The 24,401-nt window shown below is 38.0% G+C and overlaps 1 protein-coding gene across 4 annotated transcripts in view; it reads left to right on the top strand.

The window, feature by feature from the left end:
* Positions 1-24,028, top strand: part of SEMA6A (semaphorin 6A) — a 180,277-nt gene extending 156,249 nt beyond the window's left edge. For all 4 annotated transcript variants that reach the window (XM_072597123.1, XM_072597122.1, XM_072597119.1 and 1 more), the window contains one exon: positions 22,008-24,028. In XM_072597123.1, coding sequence (XP_072453224.1) covers positions 22,008-23,200 — 1,193 coding nt within the window. In that variant the 3' untranslated portion in view covers positions 23,201-24,028. The remainder of the gene's footprint in view (positions 1-22,007) is intronic.
* Positions 24,029-24,401: the final 373 nt, after the last annotated feature.

The following is a 24,401-nucleotide window of genomic DNA, read 5'->3' as shown; positions in this document are numbered from 1 at the left end:
AGGAGTGTGTTTCTCTGGACATATACCAACTTTTTTGAAAATATGTGACTAGCAATGGGTGTCTTAGCTATAATTTGGGATATGCGAATAGGGATGGAGGTACTCTTGCCTCCAGGCAAAATGGTGAAGTACATAGTTGGCCTTCAGGGTTCACTCATTCAGTGCCCAGCATCTAGGAAGAATTTAACAAATGCTTGTGGATTGAATGAACCTGTGTCACTACATAGGTAAGTACGAATATGCCTCATGATGCCCAGGGCTCCCCACTAAGCCAAGTAGCACTCCAAGCAAAGCCATTTCCATTCTCCTCTTTCCAATAAAACTTACTTACTCAGGGGTTTTCTACTAAGGAGAGAATGTATATGAGCTAAGATGTTAACAAACGATAAGTGCCTAAATGTATTATCTCGCCTGGAAAGATTAATTTCTGCAAAGGCAGAATACAAATTCAAGTTCTCTGACTCAGTCTGATGCTTTTTTCTTTACACCACTGACTCTAGTAAGTATACTAAGCAATATCCAGACTCCCTTTGTGTGCTAAATGTGGATTTTTCAAGAGAGGGGATATTTATGATCAGGGGAGAGAATGGATTAGGTTGGTCAGAGGCAAGGGTCAAGAACAAGAGAAATGGAAAGAGTTTTGATTCTTCTATATGTGTGTGTGAATTAGCATATTTCTAATTTTCAATAGTTTCTTGGCTGATATTATAATTTTTATTAAACTAACTGACACACGTAAAACAGGAATGAAGTAGGAGTGCTAGAAATATTGATTTAAGGTGAGATTAAATGATATGGCAGTGCGCAGTTGATCCAAGGGAGGACCTAGAGTGAGGGTAGGACAGAGTTTAACCTCTCCCTTTGTGTGACAATGGCCATCACTTATCTCAGTATCAGCTTCCTGAGCTATAAACCAAGGATAATACAGTTCAACAGTCCCTACCTCACTGAGTTGTTGGGGAGATCAAGTGAGATAATGCATATAAAGTGCTTTGTAAGCCTTGAAGTGCTCAATAAATGCCAGCTTTTTATTTTTATATATGGGTGAATCATCAGAAGAAATTTGATTTTAAACAATAATAGAGCTAATATTTACAGAGAGTTCTAAAGTACCTTCTATATGATCTCATTTAATCCTCACAACAAAGCCCTGTAAGGAACACTGCTATTATTATCCTCATAAAAACAAACTACTGTCATCAACTGTGAATGAATGAGCTAATACCTTTGATTTTGTCCATTGTCACTCTGCTAGTTTGTAAATCGTGCATAAGATTGTCTCACAGAAATGTAATATTTTTAATAACCACTTACAGCCTATTTAATCTCCAAAGGTTTAAAATAAGTCTAAAAAATATATCTGTGGTAAATTTAGAGACAAATTGGTTAAGAGATTCTTATCACTTCTGTAAATAAATAAGAGAAGCTATTCTATCAAGAGAGTTCATACCACGATTTAGGGAAAAAATCTAAAATTCTACAGGTAAGTAGAACTTACCTTTAGTTACAAAAAATAGTAAACCACTCAATTATGTGCCTTCAATGTGTTGAAGAGTAAATAGTTACCTTTTTTTCTTATTTGATAATCTAAAGTAGAATTTAAGATATTTCTTTGGGAAGATATAGAAATAGAAATGCTTCAAGTTGTAGAAGGATTAAACCTATTATTTTACTTTTAAACAATCTCAATTTTATCAGTTGTTAGTTTAGTCAAACTTTTTCTTCCTAAATTGTGTGAGTGTGTGTGTGTTTGTGTGTATGTGTGTGTGTGTGTGTACAGAAATGTGATTTAGAAACAGATTTAGAAACTTCTCAGTTCTAAAGGTCCACATGGACTATTTATGCCTGACCTGCAATAAAGCCTTCCAAACTTTTATTGGTCAGATCAGCCACAATCAGATACACTGTACATGGACCCTGACATAGTGATGTCACTTTGGTCCCTTTTGAGTATGAAGGGAGATAGATAATTTCTGTTACTGCTTTAGTAGAATCTTAAATACAGAGATGAAAGGGACCTTCAAAATTATCTGGTTCCCAACTCCTTATTTTCCAGATGAGTAAACTGAGGCCCAGATACTTTCTCTTTTGTTTTTTTGCCTTGAACCATTTGTTGGTTTTTCCTGTTTATTTCTCTACCTTTCACTAAGTCAGATAGATATTGGGAAAAATGGGATTTGAATCCAGAACTTTGGACCATAAATCTAATGTTCTTTTCAATGTACAGTAGTGAATCTCAGGGGAAGACATGGACCTTATAGGTTGAAGTTGAGCCATAAAAAGGGAGCTAGGAATCATCATAGTATAAGCATTGAGGAAGACAGCACAGTGCTGAGGAGCCTGGCTGCTGGTACTCCCACATTGGACAGTTCCCCATATAGTTGCTGGTGCCTGCTGAATACAGCTGTGGACACCTGAATAAGTAGTATGGAGTTAAAATATAATTGCTGAATTTAATTGAAATGAAGTAATTTCTTGAATTAATCAAAGAGGTAGATTAAAATAGACATACTCAGACAGAAACATATCCTTACAATATGAAATTCTGTGTGTGTATGTGTATATGCAGATGTGTGTTTATGTATGTACACACACACGGTGTCTACATCCAGTTATAAGCTATTAAAGTTTGAAGTTAATTTAAATCTTTAATGGCTTAAAACTGTACAAAGATTTTTGGGACACTGTATAATAACAACACAAATAACAACCACCTAGCTTTCTAAAAGAGAAATACACAATGCCATAACCAAGCTAGGGATATTATCCACATTAAGCCTCTGGCAGACTATAGCTTTAACTTAGGCTTCTCTGTCATTCAAGTGAAAGCTGGGTACAGTGAGTGCACCAGACAGATGTCTTTTTATTTTGTAAAGGTTTAAGCCTTCCTACAGCAGCATCCCCACCCCAGGTAAAATCAGTAATAAGCCTGAGATTGGCCTGAAAAAAAAGAAAGAAAGGGGTTTGGGAATGAAAGGAGATTACGTAAGGAAAGATAACACCATCATTCACTTTTATATTATTAATGTGCCCTTGTCAAAGAAAAATAAAAAGGAATGTCTAATTCAAGTTCATGGCTTTTCTTGGGAGAAATGAGAGAATGCCGTGCCAGGGCATGCACGGGGGCTCTTAAACAAATTACTTAGTAGTTTTAATGTATAGATCTGTGTTGGTGGGGGATGGGAAAATTGAAAAGACCCATGTGGGTGACTCTAATTGTCCTTTCAGTCATGCAGGCCTGGTCATAGATTTGGTCTAATTAATTCTGTATTCTCCTGACAACTTGCTGAATTTATCTAAGGTCTTGATGAGATTATCGTGGAAAGGCTAGAAAAAATAAAAAGTTAAATGTCAGCTATGTCGAAAGCTAATTTCTTTTCTCTGCCTGTCTCTGCACACAAATATTTGGATCATTTTCACCATAGATAGCACCTGACTTTTTTGTCCCCCATTAAAACTTTTACTACAAAAAGAAAAGAGTTCTTAAAATTATTATTATATACAGTTTTTTAAATAACTAAAATTCTAATTCAAAATTATGTCCTTGGGGTATGAACTTGAACATTCAACTTTGAGAAATGGTCCAGACTATTATAATTTTAAACCACCTTTTCCATTCGTATCTATTCTCCTTAAGCGTATTCCTCTTTTCTCTTTTTTCCTCCTCCCTCTTTCACTATCTTTCACTCTTCCTCCCCCTCTTTTATATAAGACATCCTTGATGCCTAAATTAGTTTTCACAACTTAACATTTTTTAAGACCTACACATTGAGTATTAGACCTAATCTTATTAAAGGAATATCTGGAATATTTAATGATTTATACTTTATACCTTATTAATATTAAAATTATTAATTATATTAATTTATACTTTATACCTCTTCTTCTATTTGCTTTTAGTCAAACTTTAGAAAAAACTTTGAGGAACCATTTTGTGTTTATTAGTTATGAATACTGATGAGAATATAATCTAAGATTTATATATCATGATTTTTAATTAGAGACTAGTTTGAGAGTTTAAAACTATTGGTTAGCTTGGTATTCTACAAACATTAATGGCTTTCTATAACACGTAGAGATGGGAAATGGCGTTATGAAATTTGAGAAAAGAGTGAGTAAGCCATGAAAGAATTTTTTGACATTAGCATCTCTTTTCTTAACTTTGTACATAAGTAAAGCCTTAAGAGCGTAGGAAGTGCCCAGAATACAAACTACTCAGCCAAAAGAGAGAAAGAAAAGAGAGGGGAGTAGGGAGTGAAGAAAGAGAGACAGAGACAGAATATTCTGTAGTCTCATAGAAATACATTGGAATCTAATGAAGAAATAGGAACTGTGGAAGTAACTGTGGTGTATACTGTTAACCGGTTCATCTATTCCAAATAACAGGAAGTATCTATATTCACATCAAGGGTTTATATCTCTCACCACCCAAACTAAAGAATTAGCCAAAAGTAAACTTCAGTCAACGTGAAATGCATCTTGGGCACATGGAAAGATATATCAGAAGTTGTTGGGCACATAAGCTATTTCAGAAGCCCAACTAGAGGTCATATGATGGTCCGTGGTCATTATTTAACATGAATTGAGCCCCTACAAGCAATCAATCCACAAGAATTTATGAAGCTCTTTTTATGTATCAGACACAGTGCTGGGTCCTAGGGAAGCAAAGGAAAACCTAAAATAATCCCTGACCTCAAGAAGCTCACATTCTAATGGGAGAAACCATATGTACACAAGATACACGTATAAACAAAATCTATATACAGTAGATACAAAGTAACCTTTAGAGAGGAAGGCACTCCCAACCACAAATCAATATAGTAGCTGCCATTCCTGTGGAGAATAACTTTTAATGGAAGACGAGCCTTCCTTCCATAAAATACATACGTTACATATATACACATGTATGTACGTATATAACTAGTTTGTACATGTTTGCTTTTCTCCTCCGTTAAATTATGAATGCCTTGAAGTCAGAGACTGTCTTTCAACTCTTTTAGAATCCCCTTGCTTAGTACAGCACCCAGTGTTCTGGGAAATTTTAATTATTCTGTCTCAGCTACTTTTAAATTTCTTATTCTAAAAAGTAGTCTTTCCCTTCCATATATTCATTTGAAATTACATTTTCTCACAAAAATAAAACAGAAATTATTAGCCATTCTTAAGATAACTGAGGTTGAGAATAAACATTGATGATATTGTACAGAAGAAACTGCATCATCCCTATCCTTTTAGGCATTTCAAAGCATGTAGCTTCTAGTTATAGCCTTTCATTCTTCAAAAATAATAAATTCTCCAGAACATAAGCATCTTTCATTTTTTAGGCAATAATTATATCCTAAGTACTGATGAGGTTTGCTTACTAGAACACGGTATATAATACATGTAAAATTTCCAAATGTATTTTTATGTATTTATATGTAGCTTAGTGGCACAGGAAAGTCAGAAAAGTTCAAATATGACCTCTGATGCATACTAGCTGTGTGACCCTGGGCAAGTCATTTAACCTTCAGTTTCTTCAAATGGGGATGTGGGAGTGGTTAATAATAGCACCTACCTCCCAGGGTTGTTGTGAGAATCCAATGAGATAATATTTGTAAACCTTAAAGTGCTGTGTAAATGCTAGCTATTATTAAAGAGAGTAGTAAAAATTTCATGTAACCTAAAAATGCTTTCTTTAATTCCAGTAAATTAGACTCAGTTGAACAAGTGTTTTTTTCTTCTGTGTACAAGCATTTATCTGCCAGATTACAATTAATAGGTCATAAGTTCCTGAGTATTTTTCAATTTTCCTTCCTCCTCTATTTTACTCTGCAGCCAGGGATGGATAGGCATTTTGGCAACCAAGAGAATAATTCTTTAATGTTACAGATTGAAGTTCCCTTTTAGGGCATTGACCCTAATAATGGAACCAGTTGCATCATCTATATGTATACAGTATTCTGTCCTTGATGGATGACCCCCTTTTATTAGTGCAAATCTAGGAAATCCCTGAAAACTACAAAACCCAATACTTGTCAAGCTTGGTAGTCATGAAGAAATACAAAAATTCCTTATTTTTCAGTGCCAAAGAGTCTGAAGAAAGAACAAAGATATTTTGACCTCAGCTCTGGAATCTGGAAAATCAAACAGGTTTTTGTTATAGATGCATAATTTGAAGCAATATTGTAGTCCATTTATAATCAGAACCCCTGATTTCTTTCACTGTAAGTTATAAGGAATTGGGGGGGGGGGGTGATATTTATAAAAATCAAGTGTAAGTTCCCAAATGTTTTTTTAATACAAGTAAGGCAGGCAGTGTGATATACTACATAAAGAGATAGCTTGAGAATCAAGAAGACCTGGGTCCAACTCCCTTCTCTGACTTACACTGGCTGTGGGACTTTGGGCATATCATTTAACTTTTCAGTGTCCTAGGGAACTATAACAGGGTTGGACAAGCTGCAGTCTTGAAGCCACATGTGGCCTTCCAGGTCCTTGGGTATGGCCTTTTGAGTCCAAGTTTTGTAGAACAAATCCTTTTATTAAGGGAATTTTTTCTGTGAAGTTTAGATTCAGTCAAAGAGCCACACTTGAGGACCTAGAGGGCCACATGTGCCCTTGGGGCCATAGATTCCTGCTATGATTATAATGAAGCAGTATGGTGCAATGAAGCATGTTAGATTAGGGATCAGAGGTACTTTTCAAGTTATTGACTTCTTATTTAAGATCACTGTGCAAAACTGTTCTTTGTTTTAAATTCTTATTTTTCCTTGTGGTGTGCTAAAATCCATTTTCACAAAATTGTACAGAGAAAACCTGTGTTAGTGGATAAAGAGTTGGCCTCCAAACCTGCAAGATCTGAATTCAAATCTTACCTTTGATCCATATTGATTGTGTGATCCCAGTAGATCATTCAACCCCTTGGTGCTCTGGGAAAATCTCTCCACTCTAAATTGCTGACCTGCATTGGTAGCATCAAGAGAGCACAGCTAAAGAATCTCATGAGAAAATTTGGCAACAAAATCACAAGTTTAGTCCACCTCTCAAACCTTTACTAATACTCTACAACTTTACTATATAATGATCCACTAACGTGTGGCACTTATTATAGCCTGAGATAATATTTGTAAGATCAGATGAGATATTTGTAAGGTGCTTAGCACAGTGCCTGGCACATAGTAGTGTGATATAAATGCTAGCTGTTGTTATTAACATGGGTCCAACATGGACTGTATTCAAAGCAATTGAGTTGCTAGAAGTTCCCAATAATCTCATGAAAGCTTTCTTGTGCTTTGGACCTCAAAGACTTTATTATACAGAAAGACTAAGTAGACAATGATATGGTTGCTCCAAAAAAGATCAGTTTACTGGAGCTTCTTTTTATGTTGATTTTGTAGGGGGAAAAACAATACAGCTCTGAAAATAACCCAAACAAAAATTAGCTGGATTTTATAATTTTCTTAGTATGCCTATTTGCTGGTCCTATAGTTTTAACTCGATATGAAACCTCAAAGGAAGAAAATGAGACCAGGAAGTTAGAAAATAGAAATGCTTTGTCTGGTTTCAGAATCAGCTTAGATGTTGGGTTTCTAGTCCCGTTTGTAGTAATGTATCAAAGGGAAGAAAAAGAAATAAACATGAATCCTCTTCCAAAGCTATACATATCTGAAATAATCATTCCCAGTATCAAACCGTGTATGGACAGCATTCTGACAACTGGAATCACCCATAGTGACCAACCTGATAGTCCATTGTATGGTTTATGGAACCATACAGTACTAGAACCAAGGGTTAAGTCACTTCATATCTCTGGGTATCAAGTTACTCCTCTTCAAAGTACTAATGGGAAGTGAAGTAGTGCAGTGGAAAAAGCACTGGATTTGCAGTCAGGAAACACTGTTCTCTTCTCTTCCTGAGTTCAAATCCAGTGTCAGAAACTTACTAGCTAGCTATGTCACCCTGGGCAAGTCATTTAACTCTGTTTGCCCCAGTTTCTTCATCTGTCAAATGAGCTGGAGAAGGAAATGGTAAACACTTGTATTTTTGACAAGAAAATTCTAAATGTGCTTATGAACAGTCACACACAACTGAAACAACTCAACAATACAGTATTAAAAGCTTACATTTCTATGGTATGTTAAGGTCACCTCACAACAACCCCATGAGGTAGGGCAATGTAAGGATTAACTCCATTTTACATTTGACATTCAGAGAGGGAGAGGTGACCTGCTAGTTCTCACAGAACTGACATGGGTCAAAACCGTATTAAATCCAAATCTACTGATTTCCAGGGTATTGCAGATGTGTTTGTTTGTTTGTTTTCCTTCACTACACCCAAGCGACCGCTAAGATCATGTCCAATTCTAATATGCTACAATTCTGTGATTGAGCTGAGCATAGAGAAGGAGAAAAACCATGACATAAAAGAATCAACTGAAGAAATTAAATATATGTAGTCTGAAGGACAAAAAGTGTAAGAGGAACATGAAAACTGTCTTAAAAGAGCTGAAGGATTATCAGGTGGAAGTGGAAGGTGAGAGGATTTGACTTGTTCTTTGTGGTCCCAAAGAAAAAAATGTGGAGCCATAGGTGGAAATTAAAGAGGTAGATTTGGATTCAGTATATGGGAAAACCTCCTTACAGTTAGAAATGTTTAAAAATAAAACAGATGGCTTTGAAAAGTAGTGAGCTGCTTATCACTAGGGATTTTTTAAATGAAGGCTGGATGACCACTTGTCAAAGATATTGTAGAGAGGATTTGATGTACTTGATGACCTCAGGGGTTACTCCCAAATCTGAGATTCTGTGATTTGTGACAGGAAACATAAGCCATCCATCCATAATGGGCTTATGGCACTAACATTGGTGATTAGTGAAACAGGAAAGAGTTACATAAACAAAAATCAGCCAACAAAAAGTTCATGTTTTCAAGGAGGGAAAAATAACACAATATTTTTAATTGAGTGAATTTTGCACACACATCCCATTCTCTTCCTACTCTGTAAATGGTATCATAGCACAAAATATAGCTATTTCAGAGGTGGTAGGACTTAGCACAAAACCTCCAGTACTTAGTACAGTGTCTGGCATTATAGTAGGTACTTAATAAATGTTTATTGATTGATTGGCAGAACTTAAGATGAGTTCATCTGTCTTCAGCTATAATAAGAACCATTTGAATAAATGAAATTTTAACTAGCTACAGAACTCAGGACACTGAGGTAGTTAATAAGCTTTCCTGGGCATAGGCAAATGCAATCATAGTAAACTTGGTACAGAATGAGTACCACCAGCCTCCCAAATGCAACCCTTTAACCCCAACAACAGCAACAAAAAAAAGAGGTGCCCTTCATCTTTCATTTATAAAAATAAGCTCTATTTCCATGTCTGATGGTGTTTCAGTTTGCTTTTCAACCATCTGGTTCACATTATTCTGTGAGACAATAAAAAGTCTGTTTCCTGCAGTGATAACCACAGAGAGCTCCCATTTCACATTCAGTGTGGTCATCCTGATTGGCCTGGGTGTGGCTTTGAGGACATTAAAATTGTCTCCAGTTAAGACTTCTTCCTGCTTTTTTAAATGTGGGATTTGGGGGCTTGAGAATTTTCTTCTACATTTTTTTCCTAAATATTATAACCAGCACTAGTGTGGAAATGGAAATGCTTTTGCAAAATGATTGACTTACTCTTGCTGCCTTGCTGGACTGTATGCCTGACATTTTATGGCAATAAGATTTTCACACAAGAATAATTGGTTTGCTAGATTCCATTCACCCAAGTTGTCATGAGGATTTCGAGGGAAATTGCAGTCTTGTCTTACTATAAAGCAGAGTTGAGAGTCTATTTTTAGGGGATCTTACTCTAGGGCTTTTCTTGATGTTTTGCCATCTTTCTGAGCACTCAGGGCCAAGACAAACCAAATCCACTTTTGGATGGGGGAGGATTTTCACCCTTTTTGCATATGCATATTTTTCAAAAGGACACAGAGAAGTTTTTGTTGTCTTTGTGGTCACTGGGTCTGCTTTACACAGATGCCTATTAATCACTTCGCTATGGAGACAGACACATTCATCATATCACACCAACTTGGAAACAAGCAATCTAGTGAATTGATCGTAAAGAGAAAAGGAATCCTGGCTTAACTATAACAAGTTATTCTCCTGTTAGGGTTTTTCATGATAAAGAGGTAAAGGAGACTTTTTTAAGCTTTCCCTTGGAATTTAGCTCAGTTAGGGAGACTTTTAGCAAACTGGTCAGTGCCTTTCAGCCATCTTTTTTAAATGGAAGGGAAGGGTATAATTAAATGATGGAGAGGTGAAAACATTCAGGCAATCTAGTCACACTTTGGGTATGATGGTGTTAAAGCTGTTTCCGTGTCTAGGCTATGTGTGCTAAAGAACAACTTGGAAAAGCGAGTGGAGAGAATGGGACAGATACGAGAGAGATTATGAAGATGGCATCAAAAGACTGCAATTGATTGGCTGTGTGGCATGAGTCAGAATAAAAAGTAGGGAAATTACTCCATTGTTGGAAATCTGTGTGGAGAACTGCAGTGCCCTGGATAAATATAGGGAAGTTTGGAAGAAATGTTTGAGGAAAAAAACAATGGATTCTCCTTTGGATATACTGAATTTTTGATGTCTACAGGCTATGCAGTTTAAATTTTGAAAAGGTAGTTAGTGATGTGAGGCTGGCTCCTGGGAGAGAAACCAGGGCTATGTAGAGATCAGGAAGTCATCGGCAATGACAAGATAACTGAACCCATCCATGGGAACTGGTGAAATCAAGGAGAGAAAGAATATGTACATTTAGATAAAAAAAGAGAATACAAGAGAAAAGAGTCTGAATATGTATTATGATCCATCAAAGGAGACTGAGAAAAAGATTTTGGATAGGTAAAAGAATAATTAAATGAGAGCAATTATTTAACCATCCCAGCTTTCTGTCATCTGCAAATTTGGCAGACATGACATCAATGCCTCTGTCTAGCTAACTGATAAAAGTGTTATACAGCATAAGACAGAGCACAGATACTCAGGGCACTCTACTAGAGACCACCTGTGATGCATTCAATTCCAAATTCATACAATTCAGTGATTATCAAGTCCATATTTCTTCATTTTTTTATTCAACAATGTGAGCTACTTTTTATACTTGACTAAAAATTTCAGTAGATTATAACATTCCCTTTACCTACGAGTTTAATAACTCTGACAAAAAATAAAATAAGATTAGTTTGGAATAACCTATTCTTAACAAAGTCATTTTAATATTTTAAATGATTGCTTTCTTTCTAGATATTCGGTAATCATTTTAATGATCTGTAGGGTATGGGAAAATATGGAGGTCATTTGAACTGTAGAGATGGACTGGAGAGAGTGCTTTTGACAGTTTATTTTTTTCAGTGAATTATGAGGCAAAGTCCTCTGCTGAGAAGGTAGGGAGAAGTCATGGCATAACTAGTTTGAGAAAAGAAGAGACGATTTGGAAAAGTTGCTGTATGATAAATTGTCAGTCAGGGCAGAGTAAAATGATGGTTTGCATCTGTTAAGGTCCGTTTGAGATTGGATAACATAAATTTGTAGTGGAATCAGTCAATCCAGTTGCATGATTTCTTCCACCAATATTCAGCAGAAGGAAATGGAGAAAGCAGATGTTAGGAATAATGCAAATCACAGTTTAAAAAGGGATGAATGGTGATAAGACAATGAATCTAGGGACTCAAGAGCCAAGAGCAGTGTAAAGTTGAAACTGGTTAGCTAAAGGATTAACTTCAAGAGAGGAAAAATTAGTTCAGAGCTGGAGTCATGGTATAGCAAAGCAGAGAAGGGCAAGATACTGGAGATTATGATGAAGACAGAGAATTGGCTTAGGATCAGTGTATAATAGAGAGAACCAGAAAGACAAGAGGTTCTGGTCAGATAGAGAAATTTCAGAATTGTGTCTTAAGGAAGTGAAATATGTGTAGATACTCAAAGGTATGGCCATTCTTGCATATGTTTGAGTGTGGTAAAATGCAGATAGAACACTGGATTTGGAATTAGAAAGACCTGAAGTTGAATCCTGCCTCAGATACTTAACTAGCTGTATGGCAGTGAGTAAATCATTTAACCTCTTTGATCCTCAGTCCCCTTATCTGTAAAATGGACTTGGTGGCCTCTAAGGTCCCCCCTCCCAGTTCTAAGTCTATGATCTAATGTAGCTAAAAATTGTAAGAATTGAGAAGGTTGATGAACTTGGAAGCAAGTTTTTGAGACATAAATATATAAGTCAAAATCCCCAAGTATGAGGACAGGAATTGGAGTAGAAGGAAAAGACTATGAGTTAGATATTGAGCTAATTGAGAAAGGAAGGACAATGACTTGAGTCAGTAGAAAATAGCCACCAGTATATGAAAAGGACAATATTTCTGGATGGAGTGAGCCTCAGAGGAGGAAAAGGTGTGTGAGGAAGTGTCTGAAAGGAGCAGTAAGAAACGAGAATCATGGCCCAGTGGGTCAGACAGTATGAGGGAACATGCATCCAGCACTACAGGGTGGCCAGAGATGGGCTGAATTCAAGGGAGAGCCAGGTTTCTGTGTTTGCAAGAACATGGAAGAAGCATCATAGTATAACCCATGATTATCTTGGGTTACAGAAAATCACATACTGAAGAATAAAGTTCTACTGCAAATGGAATTCTTTGGTCTGTTAGTCCTAAGTAACTGAAGATGAATTGAGTCTTAAAGGGGAAATGTTGGGACTTTTCCACCTTTGTACTGGTTGTACAAGAAACAGGGTGGGGGGAGGGGAGCGGTATGAGTGTATGAATGAGAAGTCTTTGTTTGAGATTTTAAAACTGAGCACTGGAGGTATAAAGTGAGAAGTTTTGTTTGTATTTGACTTGTAGTTGTGGTGTGAGTCAAGAGATTGTGGGAGGGAGAGAAAGAGAAGATAAGAGACAGATGTATGGAGAGAGAGAATCAGAGAAAGGGAGGGAAAGAGAAAGAGAGACAAAGAAAGACAAAGGGAGAGGCAGAGAAAGAGAGAAAGAACATGAAGGTAGTAGTCTTGACAGGATCCCAAGAGACTGAGTTCTCTCAGGTAGATCTGATAAAAGATTGATGAGTTCTTGAATTTGTTTACACTTTCTGTCTTAGTAGCATTCCAGACTTAATCAAGTAACCAATAAGCATTTGTTGACAAGTTCTTAGTATATGCCAGACTGTGCTGAGCTCTGGAATACAAAGAGAAGGTAAAAACAGAAGCTTATATTCTAATGGGTGGAGATGAGATGTATGGAATTAGGTGTAATTAAGTGGTGTGTGTGTGTGTGTGTGTGTGTGTGTGTGTGTGTGTGTGTGTGCGTGTGTGTGCGTGTGTGTGTGTGTGTGTGTGTGTGTGTATGAGATGCACCTTAGCACAAAAGGCACTAGTAGTGGAGGGCCAGTGATCTGGGAAGAAAGGCCACCTTCTAAAACCAAAATGTGTCTTAAAACCAAGTATTCTTTTTTTCTTATTAAATTTTATTTTTAATTTGTGGAATAAAACAAGCTACTCCATAACATAGTACAATAAAAAAGATGACTGGGTATGCAATTGCAAATGTGCTATTCACATTTTATTGTTATTCCTTTCAAATATACAAAAATCAGATTTAATTAATTAGAGAAATATTAATTGTCCATGGGTAGGAGGACTATTTCAAGAATGGGACAGTCAGTGCAAAGCATGGAGAGCAGATAATGGAGCATTGTGGTGTCCAAAAGGCTAATATGCTTAGACTTTAGACCATAGAGCATATGTAGATGTAAGAGGAATGAAAAGGACTGGGTTGTAAAAGGTTTTAAATGTCAAGAACAGGAATTTGTATTTGTTCCTAAAAGTAATAGGGAACCAGTGTAATTTCCTGACTATGGGACAACATGGGAAGACCTACACTTTAGGAAAATCACTTTGGCAGCCTTGTGGATGATAGAGACTTGAAGCAGAGAGTCCATTTGGAAGGCTATTGCAATATTCTAGGTAAAAAGTGATAGTCCGACCTAGAGAGGTAAGTAGAGAAAAGGAGGCAAATGAGAGTGACATCATGGAGAAAGAAATGATAATATCTGGCAACTAACTGGATATGTGAAGTGAGTGACAGTGAGTTGAGAACAAGGTTGGAAATATGGGTGACTGGGAAGATAGTGATGTCTAGGACAATAAGGAGGAATTTCAGAAAAGGGGTAGGTTTTGGGGAGAAGATAATGTTTGGGACTATTAAATTTGGGATGTCTAAGGTATATCCAGTTGGAAATATCTAGCATGCAGCTGGTGATGCTGGACTGAAACTGAGGAGACAAACTAGGGCTGGATCTACAGACCTGCAGAGAGATGAGCATTGACCCCATGGGAGCCACTCAGGTCATCAAGTGGGAGAGTATAGAAAGAAAAGAATGCCTAGGACAAAGCCTTTGATGGCGTTGCAAAAAAAGGTGCTCACCATGGCTAGAAAAGTATGAGAGAGATAGAGAGAGGTTCCCACCTTCTAAAGTCAGAAAGATTTGATCTGAACTGGGTAGTCCACTAAATAAGAAAAAATCTTACTGGTGTTTTCTTTTTTAAATAGATAAGTAGTTATCTAAACAGTACTTGTTGGTTGATTGATTAACCTAATAATACAGGACTGTTTAGAGAAATGAATGCTGGATTTGGAATAGATTTGGAGTAGATATAGTTTCAAATCCGAGCTTTTCCATTTAGGATTTGTGTGGTCATAGGCAAATAACGAAACCTCTCTGAATCTTGGCTTCCTCAACTGTAAAGTAGAGGGGGAAAGAGGGAACTGTACTCCATGACTCCTAAGGTCCCTTCTTGCCTTAAATATGTGATCTTTGTGACTTATGCTTAAATGCTTAAATTAATTTATTTTAAACGAAATTCACATTTATTATTAAGGTTAATTATGATTAAATTTAAATGAAAATAAAATCTCTTAGAATGTGGGAGTCCAGATGTTATTGTAAGATTAAGAACACTATGCTAAAAAAGGAACATGATTGAAGTGAACAGGTTCAAGTATCAATGTAGGGCCTGAAGAATCTCGAGATTTAAGATGGAGCATCAGGTGGTTACATTCTTAATCGGCACCCCACCCCACCCCCAAAAAATCACTGACTTATCACATATTCCAATTTCTACAATTGTAAAATGAGAAGAACATCCTTTGTTACCACAAGGCATGGTGAGAAACCACTGGTAGCTAACATTAATGCAAAATACATTTTTTAAGAAGGAAAGGATTAACCACACCCCATTTTCACTTGGTGAAGGTAGGAACCTTGGAAGATGACAGGATTGAAGCAGACCCTCATATAATTTTTCCTTAGCAGCTCCAATAAGGTAGATACAATGACACAGGAACAAAGACAATAAAATTCTTATAGTAATTGTACATTGTTTATTAATTATGTGTTGTGACATTGTACATTAATTGTGACATTTTACGTGAATATTTGCAGAGTATTTTACACATTATCTCTTTTCATCCTCACAACAGCCTTGGGAATTAGGTGCTATTATCATCCCCTCAGATGAGAGTGAGAAGGTATAAGTGACCTACCCAATATCACACATCTAGTGACTGAAGCAGAATTTGAATTCAGGGCTTTCTGACTCCAAGTCCAGCACTCTAAGCACTGTGCCTGCTACTTAAATGTCACTAACATTTTTCCCCCTTAAATTCAATTTTAGTTTATTTTCAGATTTGCACTCTCTCCGCTTCTACCCCCTCCCCTACCTCCACCAGTTGAGAAAGTAGGAAAATCAAAACCCTTGTTACAAACATTTACAGTAAAACTCAATATATTCCCACACTAACAATGTCCAAAAAAAGTATCAACCTATGCACTTGAGACCATCATCTCACTGTCAGGAGATGCTGCCTCAAGCTTCTTGAAGACTTGAAGTGTTAAAGACTGTCTAGGTTAGTAATTAGGGCCATCAGCCAAAACAATTAGCAAAAAAGGGCTGTCTATGTAAGTTCAAGGAGTCTTAAATTGAAAAGGAGGCTTGAGCAATCACTCCTGTGTATTTCATTTTCTACATTTAGTGACAAATGCCTCTCCAACGAAGTGACTATGTGATAGCTAGGCAGCTAGGTGACACAGTAGATACAGTGCTGGACCTGGAGTCCGGCAGACTTGAGTCCAAATCCAGCCTCACACATTTTCTAGCCGTGGGACCCTGGGCAAGTCACTTGATCTCTGTTTGCTTCAGTTTACTCATCTGTGCATCTGTAAAATGAAGATATTTAACAGCCCTTACCTTCCAGGGTTGTTGTGAGAATCAAATGAGATAATTGCAAAGTGTTTAGCATAATACCTGGCACATACAATATAAATGTTAACTATTAGTCGCGAAGCATCCTCACTAGAGAGGGGGAAAAGGCAAAATACACAGAAGAGTTATATGTCCAAAAAGCTCTATTATCATATATTCTTTACCTCCAACTGGAGATGGGAGGGGGTGCTGTGGTCCTCCAATTCTGCAGTCAAATTAGGTTGATGATGTGGTAACTCTTCCAGAGTTGGTGTCTCAGCTTTGCTTGTGTAGAGGGAAAGTCCCATCTCAGACGTGGTAAAGATGCTTCCTCCTTCTGGAGAGTGCCAGGATGATGACAAGTTTAGGAAATTATGTTACTAACGTTGCTCCCAGATTTATATGTTGTAATCTTTGAATAGGAATTGGTTGAAGAGGATGAGAATATAGAATTGGAAGAGTTCCTCATTTATTGCAGGGGGTTGTAGAGGGTCTTCTCTGTGATGCCAGGGGGCCATTTGCACCCAGAAGGACACTTATCTATGAAAATATAATTGAAGAAATGGGGGAACTTAAATTGGTTTCAAGGTTGGAAACAACAGAAATCAATACATAATTAAAACTACATAGGTTTACAAGATAGTAGTCAATTCTAAATTACCTGGCCAGTTCCAGGAGAGTGGCTTTGGGTTATTCTCTCTAGAATATCAAAGGCCTTATGGTGGTGTTTTTTGCATTTTCCTCTTAAGATTCTACATACAAATATTAATATACAAAGACCCTAACAAGGAGAGAAGGACCTCAAATATTAATATAGCTATGTAGAAATGTATATATGTGTAGCGAGGTGGCATCATGGATAGAGTGCCTGGCCTGGAGTCAGGAAGACTCATCTTTCTGAGTTCAAACCTAGCCTCTGGCACTTACTGGCTATATGACCCCGGGCAGGTCATAACCCCATTTGCCTCAGTTTCCTCATCTGTAAAATGAACTGAAGAAAGAACTGGCAAACTGCTCCATTATCTTTGCCAAGAAAGCCCCAGGAAGAGTCAGACACAGCTGAAATGACTGAACACATCATCATCAAATTGTGGGTTTGTATTTATTCTAGCAAGAAATAGTAATTCACTTAGATTCTCTAGATCTAGTTTTTAATCTGGTTCCCATGGACTCCCAAGGCATAGATTTCTGAATTGGATGGGAAAAATGTACATCTTCATTTTCACTAATGGAAATTCAACATCTCTTTTAATTATGAATATAGGATAAAACATTCCAAGAAGGGGACCATATGCCCCACCAGTTTGCCAAAGGGGTCTATGACACAAAAATGGCCAAGAATCAATGCCCTAGAGGAAGGATGGCACTCAGAACTATAAGACCGGGAGAAGTAAACATATACTATCAGAGAGACAGCATAATGGAGTTGGCAGAGCACTTGGAGTTAGGAAGACCTGGTTTAAATCCCTCCTCCTCCCCTTAATAGCAGTGTGACCTGGTGCAAATCACTTGCCTTTTCTGTGCCTTTGATTCTTTATCTTTCAAATGATGAGATTGTACTCAATGACTTGTAAAAGCCCTTTCTAGCTCAAAATCCACAATCCTTTAATCCTGAGACAGGGTCATAGAAACCACAAACCAGACATGTGAAATAAATTGCTTTAAAACTTGAGTGTCCATCTTGTTAACACATTGAGACTTTCTCAGACAAATTCTTTCCTAATTATCAGATCAAATCTAGCTAGAAATTTGCATGCCTGTGGTCCATTTTGTGGTCCATGAGCCCATCTCAATTGTTTAAGGATCAATTTCTTATCTTTTTTTAAGTGTTTGGTCTTATTATCTTTTAGTAACTACTAAGAGAGTTTGTTGATTTTTTAAAATTTGCCCCAAAGATAAGGTCTATATTAAAATGTTTATTATGCAGTTGAAGAAATAGATCTTTCTGTCACATTTAGAACCAGAGTTACAAGCATTCCAAAGATAGCCTACTTAATTTAGAAAACCATTCCAAAATTTCTAGACAAGTGTGTATTACAAATAGAATACCCCCTATGACCAATTCTTCCTGTCTTCTGGTAATATTTCTGTCAGTATTGTCAGGGAATCTTACTTAGAATGACTTAGAACTGGTATCTCTTGCTAAATATTTCCTTTTTTGTTGAATATAGTCCTATATTTTCCTGCCTTAGTGTATTTGTGATCTCAGTGAGGGAGGAGGAGAGGAACACACCTTCTAGCATTGATGATCCTTCCAAGTCTTGTATTCCTGCCCAACTCTTCTCATCCCTCCTATAGATCCCCTACAGGTTCCCACTCAAAATGTTGAAGGTCTACCTTTGGGTCTTTTGACATCAATTAGGTTTTGGTATAGTACTTGGGCTATTCATATTTTGTTTTTCAGACTCCATATGTTTCCAGCCTAATTGCCTTTCTGACCAACCCGTGAAAAATGGTGTAGTCTACATACTAGAAAACATAGCACTCCTAGCATTCTCTGGATAATTCTACAGTTCAGTTCCCACCGAATAGGCCTATATTCACCATGTGTCTTACATGTCCTTGTCTCAGCATCTATTCAGCCCCTTTTTGGTGGGACAAGGTATGAAACCGAGAAGCATAGACCTGTCACCAACATGCATTCAATCTTTAAACTTCCCATTAGAGCTACTAGGAAATGATCAAGTATGGACCAATTGTGATTCTCCAAGATTGCTAATAACCATCAGGCTGTTTCTCCTTCTCTGTGACTTTCTTCAGCTTTTTATAATGGCCAACCTAACACCAGAACCTTTCAGGGGTAAGGAACCTGTGCCCTCAAGGTCACATGTGGCCTTCAAGGTCCTTGGGTGCATTCTTTTGACTGAGTCCAAGTTTTACAGAACAAATCCTTTTATTAAGGAGATTTGTTCTGTGAAGTTTGGATTCAGTCAAAGGATAGCACTTGAGGACCTAGAGGGCCATATGTGGCCCCCAGGCCACAGGTTCCCCACCCCAGTTTAGACCTATAAAGGAAAGAATTAGGAGATAAAAGGAAAGTTTGGAAACTGTACAGGAAATTTTGTTCTGCTTAATTTCTACTTTAAAAGACCCAGTTTGGACTTACCCCCACTCCCAAGTCAACCAGTGAATGAAATGGATTTCAGTCTTCTGTTACTCACACTGTGTTCCTTTTAAGCAGAAATGTCTCCTTACCATGTCAAGTACCAGACTGAGTTTAAGTTTTAGAATAAAATAGCATTTAAGATTTGCAAAAATGCTTTACAAATATTATTTTATTCTCACAAACAACTTGGGTGTTAGACCCTGTTCTTATCCCCATTTTACAGATAAGGAAACTGAGACAGAAATTAACTTGGGCCACATAGATACTGGAGTGGTTTGCTATTTCCTTCTCCCTCCCATTTTACAGATGGGGAAACTGGGGCAAACGGGGCAAGTGACTTGCCCAGGGTCACACAAATAGTAAGTGTCTGAGGCTGGATTTGAATTCAGGAGGATGAGTCTTCCTGACTCCAGGCCCCACACTCTAACCACTGTGCCACCTAGCTGTCCTTCTACAAATGTACTTGACTGAAAAAGTATCCATTGTTCAATGACATTCCCTTCAGTGAAACTACCAGGTCATTGCAAAATTGAAGAATAACTGTTCTTTGCTACTGTAGTACCCTATCAATCTGTAGATAGCACTGGGGAAAATCAGAGCTGCTGTTTTTGTGTAACAACCAGAAAATATAAATTTAAAACCATTACATACATTAGCTCAGTTTGTGATGCCTAGGTTTTAAAATATATTTCAGTGCAAGAGATCCTACTGTTTAGAGACCGCCACAACATAAAAGGTGTGAGTTATAGCTGGAGCCCCCTACTGTTACTGCTTCTCAATCTTTACCCTTATAAGTCCATGAAGATAATCTGGCAATTTTTATTAAAAACATCACATTTGGAAAACACTCCATCGTACAACCATATAATGCTTGCTAAGGGATATTTTGCAGCAGTTGTCCTTCATTATCAAGGACGTGTGTGTGTGCCAGATCTTTGGTTCTCAAGAGATCATCTTGCTTCCCCTATTTATTCCTTCCCTGAATCTGAGTCCTTTGTCACAGGACAGTCATTTCCACAGCAACCAACAGTGAGAGGAGGGAGATTGGATAAAAGGAGAAAGAGCAAATGAACTCTTCTTAAGTACCAAGCTTATGCATCTCTTACCTTTCTCCTCAATAATCAAAATATTTTCACAGAAAAATCTGTATCATCACTGAGCTTTTTCATCGGAAAGATGTATATCTTCCCCCTAAGATCTTTTCTGTGGCACTAGTAATTTATCAGCAAAAATTTAATGTTTTGCGGATTTTTTTAAGAATAGGATAATATCTATATGCATATAGATTTAGGTATAAATATTAATATATGTATATAATCCTAATTGGTGCCACTGTTATATGCCAGTAAAATTTAGGAAATACTCTAGAAAGATTTAATTTAGTCGATGAAAGATGTGTCTCCAGAGGCCCTTGAAAAGGTACATTTTCTGTCTTGCTATTTCTTCCAGAATAGAAACCATGTTTACATTTCCTCAGAGCATGTTAATGCCTTTAATGCATTCATGTTCCCTGGCTCTCCAGACATATGAATTGAGGCCTTTTGGATTTTATTTTTTTAACTACCGCATCAGGCACTTGTGATCTGACAATTGTGACACTTTGGTTCTCTTAGTTTTCAAAAGAAAAAGCCCTCACGTCTGATTCTGATCAACATCTGCCAGCTTGGTGCCTGATTAAACAGGAACTAGGAAAGTAACTTTCTTTAGAAATGTAGCATGTTGGTTAATGTTGTGTAAGATTATTGACTGATATAGTCGCATAATTTTTATTAAATTGAAGAGATTAACTTCAACAAAGAAACTCGCTATGACAGCAGGCTTTACAAACAGTAATGAGACCTGACACGTCTCTAGGCTCACTGCGATTGCCGCACAATGATCTTCTTGCTACAGTTCCTTTCAGCTTGAAGGAAAAAGCCTCACTCAAATAGTCTTTAGAGTTTCCTGTCTGGCATTAAGAGGGTATATAGCACTTTTTTTAATTTTAAATAAAAACTAAGTTGGCATTTCCATTTGAAATCTGTGGGTATTTGCTTTTTGCTTTCAAATGTTTTTTGTTTTATAGCACTCTTTCCTTCTTGTGGTTACCTGGAATGTTAATAAAACATCCCTTTCTGATGGGGACTAAATATGTGACCTGGGCTTTTGGATTTGTCGGTGATAATGACCAAAAAGATATAGGTAGAAAGCTTGCCGTGCTGTGGGATTTGTGTATTAAAGGATTGCCATCTCTACACAAAGGCTTCCCATTTCCAGAGTTACCATGATTATTTGAGAGAACAAGAGACCAGCACAAAGAAGAAGGGATAAGGGGGATGGGAAAGGAGGAGAAATGAAATTTAGAGATTAAAATATGACACTCCCCCAAATGAAAGAAAGGGTGTGGACTTGAGATCTGAAATATACTTTTCAGCACAAAAACAAGACATCGAACAAAGTTTATTTGTTACTTAGCAAGAGGTATTGTAAGGACTAATTAACTACTGTTTGGTAAGAGACCTTGCTTTGAAGATGAGACAGACATAGATGTTGGTTAATTATTACTGTTATTACTTAATAGGCTAAATGTTAAATTTTGTGAAAAGAAAATTGCTGTCAGTATATTTCCTTTCCATAATGCCTTCTATAATTATTGCAGGTGTGATTCGGGAAAGTTATCTCAAAGGACACGATCAGCTTGTTCCAGTCACCCTCCTGGCCATTGCAGTCATCTTGGCTTTTGTCATGGGAGCGGTCTTCTCGGGCATCATCGTCTACTGCATTTGTGATCATCGTCGCAAGGATGTGTCTGTCACCCAGAGGAAGGAGAAAGAGCTGACACACTCACGTCGGGGTTCCATGAGCAGCGTGACCAAGCTCAGCGGCCTCTTTGGGGACACCCAGTCTAAGGACCCTAAGCCAGAAGCCATCCTGACCCCGCTGATGCACAATGGCAAACTCACTACTCCCAGCAATACTGCCAAGATACTCATCAAGGCTGACCAACATCACCTAGACCTGGCAGCCCTGCCTACTCCAGAGTCTACCCCAACTCTACAACAAAAACGGAAGCCCAGTCGAGGGAGCCGGGAGTGGGAGAGGAATCAAAACCTCATTAATGCCTGCACAAAGGACATGCCCCCAATGTCCTCACCTGTGATTCCCACTGAACTTCCCCTCCGGGCTTCCCCAAGCCACATCCCCAGTGTCGTGGTCCTGCCCATCACTCAGCAGGGCTATCAACACGAGTACGTGGACCAGCCGAAAATGAGTGATGTGACACAGATGTCCCTGGAAGACCAGGCAGCTACCCTTGAGTACAAGACCATCAAGGAACATCTTAGCAGCAAGAGCCCCAACCATGGGGTAAATCTGGTGGAGAACCTGGAGAGCCTGCCTCCAAAGGTCCCTCAGAGGGAGGCCTCCCTGGGACCCCCGGGGTCCTCGCTGTCTCAGAACGGCCTGGGCAAACGACTGGAAATGCATCCCTCTTCCTATGGCATGGACTATAAAAGGAGTTATCCCACAAACTCTCTAACGAGGAGTCATCAAGCAGCTGCCCTCAAAAGAAACAATACTAACTCTTCTAATTCCTCCCACCTTTCTAGAAATCAGAGCTTTGGCAGGGGAGACAACCCACCCCCTGCCCCTCAGAGGGTGGACTCCATACAGGTGCATGGTGCCCCACCCACCCAGGCAGTGACTGTTTCAAGGCAACCCAGCCTCAACCCATACAACTCACTGACACGGTCGGGGCTGAAGCGCACACCCTCACTAAAACCAGACGTACCTCCCAAACCTTCTTTTGCCCCCCTTTCCACATCCATGAAACCTAATGACGCATGTACATAATCCCAGTGGGAGGGGGACAGGTGGTAAACCAACAGTGAAGCGAAATTGGCCCCTCTCAGCCAATGTTCTAAACTGCCTCATCAGTTCCAATCTTACAAAGAAGGTCGCAGTGTTGTTGAGGACACAGTCCTTTTCTTTGGGATACAGTGGAATAATTTCTAAAATTGGGCCATGTGTTTCGGTGAAGGTTTACAACCACAGGACTCACCCCTCATCCTCCCCTGCCGTTTCCACTTGATAACAGCTCTGACTCACAAAAAAAGACTTACCATCACAAACATGAGCCAAAAGCACATATATACACACATACATACACGCACACACACGCACACACACACACACAGACAGGTGAACAGCGACTGTGGCATTTCGCCCATGACTGCATTGGACATTGCTAGACTGGCCTAGTGTTCTGTCCTTTGCAACAGAAGTCCATTGAAAGGAATCATGAAAGAAAAAAAGACAAAAAAAAAGTGAAGAATTCATTGATAAATCTAACTCAGACTTTAACAATGGCAGAAGTTTACTATGTGCAGATACTGTGAAACGCCCATCAGTGTTACAGCATCCTGTTCATTGCCATGTTGGGCTATTTTGTCATAGATTTCTGCTACTTTTCTCTTTTAATGAATAACGTGACCGTTAACGCAAATAACTCCTATTATTTATTGTTCACCTTTTCTTTTCTTAAAGAAATGACTTTTTTTCACATATCCTAAAAACAGCTCTTCAGAAATTCCATTGAAAGTTATACTATTTAACATGAATCCCATTAACTGGAGTAATTAAGTTCACTTTATTTTTCCAATAAATTCACTGAGTAAATAAGTTGGAGCTTGAATTCTAAACTTTTTGTTTGGACTGTCTGATCTTAGCTAAAAGGAAAGAAAATGAAGAGGGGAATATTTATTTAAATCTGTCAGTTACTTTTCTGGCTGGGTTTCTGACCTGTGACATGCACACACAAAAAAGAAAGAAAGAGAAAAAGAAAAGCCCCCAGATCTAAAGCAACTGCAAGAAACCTTTAGAATGCACGTAAGTGCAACACTGCAGCCAACAAGGCTGTGTCGATCGATAATACTTTCTATGAAGGCATCAGCTTGTGATGTGCCCTCTCATTTCACCTTGCATGTGAGATGGCAAACGAAATACACAAATGGTGTAAACTCATTAATATGCTGGCTGTTACCATGCATAAATT

The sequence above is a fragment of the Notamacropus eugenii genome, chromosome 3 (assembly GCF_028372415.1).
Source record: "Notamacropus eugenii isolate mMacEug1 chromosome 3, mMacEug1.pri_v2, whole genome shotgun sequence".
In the NCBI taxonomy this organism is placed as follows: domain Eukaryota; kingdom Metazoa; phylum Chordata; class Mammalia; order Diprotodontia; family Macropodidae; genus Notamacropus; species Notamacropus eugenii.
This window is presented reverse-complemented; position numbering and strand designations above follow the sequence as displayed.